At 54.2% G+C, this 7,294-nt stretch overlaps 2 protein-coding genes across 2 annotated transcripts; both read right to left on the minus strand.

The window, feature by feature from the left end:
- Positions 1 to 2,390: 2,390 nt before the first annotated feature.
- Positions 2,391 to 4,529, minus strand: BO70DRAFT_301279 (uncharacterized protein; the record flags this gene model as incomplete). The annotated part of the gene is made up of 3 exons (XM_025539700.1): positions 2,391 to 3,181; positions 3,236 to 3,574; positions 3,635 to 4,529. The coding sequence occupies 3 exons, from the start codon at positions 4,527 to 4,529 to the stop codon at positions 2,391 to 2,393; spliced, it is 2,025 nt and encodes a 674-aa protein (XP_025395002.1).
- Positions 4,530 to 5,441: 912 nt separating this feature from the next.
- Positions 5,442 to 7,137, minus strand: snf4 (AMP-activated serine/threonine-protein kinase regulatory subunit SNF4; the record flags this gene model as incomplete). The annotated part of the gene is made up of 6 exons (XM_025546165.1): positions 5,442 to 6,061; positions 6,112 to 6,221; positions 6,276 to 6,632; positions 6,689 to 6,838; positions 6,957 to 7,076; positions 7,131 to 7,137. The coding sequence occupies 6 exons, from the start codon at positions 7,135 to 7,137 to the stop codon at positions 5,876 to 5,878; spliced, it is 930 nt and encodes a 309-aa protein (XP_025395003.1). The 3' UTR covers positions 5,442 to 5,875.
- Positions 7,138 to 7,294: the final 157 nt, after the last annotated feature.

Below are 7,294 nucleotides of genomic sequence, written 5' to 3' on the forward strand. Positions count from 1 at the left end.
TTCCTGTATAGGCCCGGCGAGACCCCGCTCTAGTACGGAGGACGGATACTAACTATACTACAGCCCTCATATTCATACAAAAAGAATAAGAACAACAAGAACAACAAGAACAAATGTGAAAAAAACATCTCCTCCCTACTATCTATAAGTACATCCCTGGTAAGGTATTCATGAGTCATCTCCGACTCACCCCCGAACAGTACTGACTGAGTCCCATCCATTCCCATCTCGATAAAAAAAATCCCCAAAGAGAAGGGGGGGAAACCTCCCCGGTTTCATGGAACCCACGACGTCGCCCGATTGGTGGTTTGCAGTTCCTATGGGTGACGCATCCCGACCCAGGATCGAGGATGATCGGGAGACGGTCAGTTAAGTAGCCAGGATGGTAGAAGCAGTGTGATTTGACCAAGTTCGGGGACAAAAGTATAGAGCAACAGACAGTGAACTTATTGGGTCTTGTTTATTTTGTAACAAAGTAAAGTACTTTGTACTTTGTACCTTAGAAGAAGGAGGGCCCCACTCCCCCACGCCAGCCGGCAGCTGCCTTATTTTATTTTCCGTCACAGTCCCGTCCCAGTTCCTGGCTGTCTGTCTGTCTTGTCTGTCTGCCATGTTTCCTAGTCCCAGCAAATTATGCTTTCCCTGACAACCAATAAATCATCAAAAATCGCCCTCCCTACCTGTAAGCAGCAGAGGACGGTCATTACTTATGGAGTAGGTAGAATACAGAGAGAATACCGGGCCCTCCAGGCAACTGAACCGTGAACCAACCGTCAAGACCCAACCTCAACCTCAGAGGGTCGGATCCGAGGGCCGCGAGTGCGACAACTTCCATCCATTATTTATTACTCCATACGCACTCCGTACAGAGTACAACAAATTAACCGACTGAAAGGACCAACCGAACAGTTAAGAATACCTTATTACCCTGTTTTCTCCTCCGCCCCCCCTCGTGTGAGAGAGGCTGACGAGGCCTCCCACTCCCACCACCAAGTTATTGCTATCCCGGTCCTTAATCCCCTAAATTAACCCGTTCGAACTTGCTCTCTGAGTCTGAGTCTGTCTGACAGCCCGGTTTTCCTACCAATCAATACTAGTTACCAACTAGATACCTTCCTTACCTAGTTACCTAGTATGTACTTAGTGTACCCCGCCAGGACAAAGAACACTTAATAATGTCCAGATGTAGATTGTAGAATTCCTTCCCACGAGCTGATTTCCTGTTAACCCCCCCCCTCTAGTCTATCGATCTCATTTTCATTTTCATTTTCATTTCCATCCAGAGAAAGTCAAGCCAGAAATTCGAAAGTCGAAAGTCAGACAAGAAGACAAGAAGACAAGAAGACAGGGTCCCCATCCTGACGTAGATAGCGCCCGCAAGTGCTCCGTATCTAACTATCTATCTAGTCACAGCGATCCATCCATCCAGCCATGAATGAGCCAACATCCCCAGCAAGCAAGCCAGCCAGCAAGGATATGGTGATTAGTGGGCCCACCCGGCTCTTTCACCCGACGACTCACGGTCCGGCGATCGACGGTGCGCTGCTTGGAGCTTGGATGTGAGAGAAATGGGGGGCAAGCGGGCAAGCGGGCAGGCGGGCCTGTCAGACTCACACTCACTCACACTCTGTTACTCAGACTCCAGCCTCCTACTTTACTAGTAGTTACTGTGTAGATAGTCCTGGACCTGCGGACGCGGTAGCCGGTACTCGGTAGCGGTAGCGGTACCTGTCGGTGGGTACCTTGCCCCTCATCCGTGCTGGTAGAGGTACTTCCACGCCCGACTGGGAGAGGTACGGAGTACCACCCACCCTCTTCTATCTTCCTCTTCCCTCTTCCCTCCATGTCCATGCTTCCACTATGTATCACTACAAGATACTGCCATCCTGCACCCTCATACCATCACCATGAATGAATTACTTGTAGAGAGAGAGAGAGATCCCGTCCGCCATGCAACCTCGCCAATCAATCAATCCCTCCACCACCAAAACAACCTTCCGGAAGACGCTTCCTTCCATCCAAGTTCCGTTCCAAATCTTGGAAACAGCCCGCCCACTGCTGCAGGTCTGTTTCAGATCAGGGTGTCCACGTATCTGCCTGTCTGTCCGTGATCCTGCTCCAGTCGGCCGGATCTCCTCCCCGTTCACTGTTTCCACTTTCGAGCCATCGGCAAACGCCCAGGGTGGTCCGCCCAATCGGGCAAAAGGCCCTTGTTTGTTTCCATTCGCCTTCCCGGTTTGGCATTCATGCATCGCTGCTACTAGCGCCACAGTCAGGTTCCTGCTGGTCATCAAACGGTCTCCTCGCGGCTGATCTAATTCTCCGTGGCCTCAGGACACAGTATCTAGTATCTACCATCTACTCCGTAGTACGTACAGCCCCCCTACGACTCAGTCATCCTCCGCCGACTCCCCGCTGAGACCTCGCGAGAACGCCCGCTGGTGCGCAACGGCGCCCCGGTGCTGCCAGATCCGTAGTTGGCGGCTCACCCCCCGCCAGCTGTCCACCAGCATGCCCGCCACCCGCTGGCCCTCAATCTCCCGCTCAATGGCCCGGAACGTATCCTCACTCTCATTCTCCCCGCGATCCGTCAGAAGTGGCCCCAGCACTCCACTGAGCCGGTCGACGTTGAGCAGCCCCGACCCAACACTGGCCCGGCACACGCTTCCTCGGAACCCCTGCCGCTCCAGCTCGACCAGCCGCTGTGTCTCATGCAGCAGCAGCGCGCCGAGTCCAAAGACCCCACAGATGAGGTTCAAGCGCAACGAGTCGCTGAGTGCCAGGATCGCGAGGCCGATGGCCTTGACCTTGATGTAGCCCCGGGGCGAAAAGCCACCCAGACAGCTGCTCCGCCGCTCGACTTGCTCGGCCGCGAAATGGCCGTGACAGATCTGGACCAGCGCGCGGTAGAGCCGGTCCGACCCTAGGATGCCGCCGGGGAGCCCGGCCAGTAAAGCCTTAAACGCCCAGGCGACGCTCTGCACCTGAATAGTCTCGCCGCCGTCAGCATCGCGGTGGAGAGGATTCACCACGTCTGGCGGCATTGCACTGCTCCCGACCGTCATCTGGATCCTATCCTGCTCTCGTTCCGCCGATAGCACCTGATTTGCAAAGTAGTCATACGTCCGGGTCGCAATTCTGGGATTGCCGGAATCGACAAACACATTTCGCACGGTGGGAGCTGTCAAATGACGTCAGTTGGCAAACAGACTGGCAGGATGGCAGGAGTTCTCACCAAAGCATCCCAGATAGGTGATGGTCGCTACAAAGCAAACGGGCAGCCTCAGCTTCGTAGGAGCAAAGTCCGCTGGCAGGGCCAGCAAATTGTGTCCCCCCAGCCGAGCCAGATGATCCAGGGGCTTGCCCTTCAATGAAGTCATCTCGTAGGATCGGCGCGACATGCTGGCAAAGCTCCTCATCCGACGCAAGGTTCGTTTGCGGGGTGCATCTGGCGACGATCCCAGCTGCAATGTCGACCGCATCGTTCGTATCCGGCCGTAGAACCTATCTCGACGCCTTGCGAGGCGATCTGCGGTGGCTGTATATGAATGCCGACTATCATGAGATCGCTCAGCTGCCACCGCGTCAGACCATGCTTGCCCGCGCGCAACAATCCTGTTTTCTGGGCACAAACCTGAAGGATGACCCCAGCCGCTTCCCCCATGATCACACTGAGTCTCGACCAGCTCAACCCGTTCCAGATGCAATCTACTGGCCAGCTCATTGAACGCTATAGCAGCCGCGCGCCGATCCCCTTGCGCTAGCAGAAGACCGTCGTCCAGAGCGGCAGATATGTCCGAACTTCTCCTTGACGATCCCCCCGACTCGCTGGAGTGGGCCCGAGCAAAGGGATTGTCTGGCTTCTCGGCAGCCCTGAAGGGGTACGTGGACGGCGCGCTCGCGCCACTGCAATCGGAACTTGGCTGACGTGCAGCACGGGTGGTCCTCCCGTTGTCTAGGACTAGACTCGAGCGCAGGGTGGAATGGGACCCTTCCTGGATATCGCTGTACCGATTGTGATAGAGACCCCCCTGTTCGGCGAGAGCGATTGGCATCGACATGTGTTTCGACGGATTATGGCAGACAGTCACACTGGTGAGGTCCGAATTGAGTGAATGCACAGTCTTGTCACTGATCTTTCTCGCCTCGATATCGTCATTCAAGTAGCCGCTGCGTTGAGCAAGCGTCTGAAGGCCCACACGCTGGGGAGTGCCAGTGCCAGTATCAAGGCCAGCCCCAGTCCCAACATCAACCCCAGAAACACAAGCACCCTCCCCACCTCTTCCCTGCTTCCCCGTCCCCGTCCCCGTCCCCGATATGCCCGAACCCTCCGAATCCAGACGAAAATGCTGCGACTTCCTGGACCGAAAAAGGGTCCTTAGGCCCGCCAGCCGTCTCGAGCCAATCCTCGAATACCTCGACTCTGCAGCCGGTGAACGCGGACTCAATACCGGTGGAGAGCTCTTGACAGGCGAGGGTTCATCCACTCCAAGACGCCCCGTGACCCTCTGTTCCTTTAAGGTATTCATCCCTCCAGCACCAGTATCAAAACCCGCACCCGAACCTGCACCGGCAACAAGAGACCCAAGACCAAGAGGCCCAAAAAACGTAACAAACCCTCTGCTTTCACCTCCACCTTCACCTGCACCTGGATTTTCACCTCCACCCCCCATCCTCACAGACGAATCCCGTGGACCTGCTTGGCCCGAATTCGCATTCCCATTCCCATTCCCAACCCCAATTCCAGCCTCACAATAACCAGAAAGACGGATATTAGGCCTTTTACTGGCACTGCCACTTGGTTCGGATCTCCCCATTGCCGCGTTCTGGATCGGGTTAATGGTTGGTAGGTAGACAGGTAAGATTCACGGGACGATACAGGAAGAAAGGTATCCAAAGTCAGAAGATGAAGATGTAATTAATCCAAGACTTGACGGGGCAGTGATGGTGATGGTGAGAAATGAGTACGATGTCAGATGGGTGGGTGGTGAGGCTGCTTGCGAATTCAGTAGGCAGGCAGGCAGGCAGGCAGGCAGGCAGGTGAATCTCACTTCAGATCGTGCCTTCCTTTTTTGACTCGGGGTCGCGCCTTCCTGTCGTGGTGGTGGATTCACTTGAGGAAGGCAGTGAATTCTACTGCTGCCTGCCACCTACTCTACACTACTAGTAGTAGGACCTCTAGGTAAGTAGTGGTCATGATATCTACGAGCATGTATGGAACTTAAGTGCACTCTAGGTACCTACTAGGTAGGCAGGCAGGCAGGTAAAGACTGTACTTGGGTAGGTAGGTATGGATTTGCTGAAACTTCTATCCATAAAGTGAACAGGGCCTGGGTAGCTCTTTCCATAATATCTGCCATCTATCACTTCTATACCACATCTACATGGGAAGTATATAACCTAGTAATAGTATAGTAATATAGTAATACAGTGAAGCGAGGATCAGTATGGACACCAGAACCTGTCTGTTCGACATCACGATCAATCACTATCTACCGCCAGCCGAAACAGCACTGGCTCCGCAGCTACTACTAGATGAAGTATATATTGTGTACACGCGTACTCATACTCAAGCGAATGAGAAACTGAAGCACCTATCGCGCCATATCATATCATATCAGACCTTCTACTTTTGCAGTTGCATTGCAAACCCAGACAGACAGATTCGAGCCCAAGAGTTTAGATAATCAAAGTGAGAAAGAAGAGAATTAGAAAGTGAAAGGGGAAAAAAATAATCACTGAAAAAGAATCATGGGCGAGCGATGGCCGCCGAAACCGCGCGAGGCTTCGGGGCCGATGCTAGCAGGTGAGAACGCCATCCGATGCAAGTGAGTATACGTAGCAGCGCACCAAGCGCAAGGAATAAATGCATTGATCATGACAGCTCGTCAGTCTCGCCCTCCAGGAGGATATACTGTAGGATATCACTCAGAGTCAGGACACCCTTGAGGCGGAAGTTCTCATCCACCACGACCAGGCGGTGCACGCGAGACTTGCGAATCGTGTCGAAGATGGTATCCAGACCATCGTTCAGGGAGCATGTGTAGATACCGGGGAAATCCTGGTCATATTAGCCAAGCCTGTAGGAAATGGTGTGGTGGATTAATGTACCGGAGACCGCTTCTTCAGTGCCTCGCCCACTGTGAGGCTCAAGTCGTCATAAACACCGCCCTTGATCAGTGTGATCACGTCCACCGACTCGAAGACGTTGTAGACAACACCTGAGCAGCCATTGTTAGTATGCGCACGTTCAGTGATCGGCTCAAAGCTCGCACCTTCGGAGTTTAGGATGGGAACGCTAGATATGCTCCGCTCCACGAGGATGTGGATCACATCGATAACAGGTGTGTCCATCGACGCAGTCGCCACGTCGTGATACGAGCCGAGCAAGAGTTCACCTAGAGGCTTTCGCAGTTTCTGGGTATCGCTGACATTGACGGCGACAAATTTCAGAATGCGGTATTGGGTGACGACGCTGAGCACATGGGCCCGGTCCGTTTGGCTGTCATGGGTGACCAACGGGATCCTCCTGGCCCGAGACTCCAGCATGCGCCGACAGGCCTCGTAGAGCGGTCGCTGCGGGTCGATGGATATCGTTTCGGGGGGCGCAACGCCCAGCGCCTTTTCCACCTCTGAACCATTGATCAGCCTGTGTCACATCCGGGATCAAACGAAACGCGCCACACACCTCGGAGACTATCGAGCCGGAATTGATCGATCTGGTCCAAGGCGGCGGGATTCTGGAAATAGTATTGGATGACATTGATGTAATCGGACGTGGTCAGGAGACCGGCAAAGGTCGAGGAGCTGGAATCCCACAGGGGAGCTGAAACGATGCCTGCATTTGCGCGCCACATTCCGTCTCAGTCAGCGAATTGTATGGCCAGGTTGGTGCAGCGCACGTCATGGCATTGCAGCCTGCGGCCCGCCTCGGGGTGGTGGAGAGGGACACATGCCATTCTGTATCAGGATATTCAAGCTCTCCTTGACGGACAACGACGTATCGAAGATGATGAGCCGGAAACTAAGTGGGAGGACGTCGTAGCTGGTACGGACTTTGAGGAAGTTGCGAATGGCTCGCTACCGATCCAGAGGACAAGGCCTCTATTAGTCCAGGGTCCAATGGTCACCGTCCATGGCGAATACGATTACAAGCAAACAGGCGCAGTCAAATCGGAGTGGTTTGGGTGCAAACTTGACAGACAGGGGGGGTGGGGGGGGTTTGATTCACACGGCGGATGGTGATGGGGTGGTGCGGTGCGGGCTCAGGGAGGGGCGGATTGAGTCAAACGGA

This window comes from Aspergillus heteromorphus (assembly GCF_003184545.1).
Source record: "Aspergillus heteromorphus CBS 117.55 chromosome Unknown BO70scaffold_41, whole genome shotgun sequence".
NCBI classification, from domain to species: Eukaryota; Fungi; Ascomycota; class Eurotiomycetes; order Eurotiales; family Aspergillaceae; genus Aspergillus; species Aspergillus heteromorphus.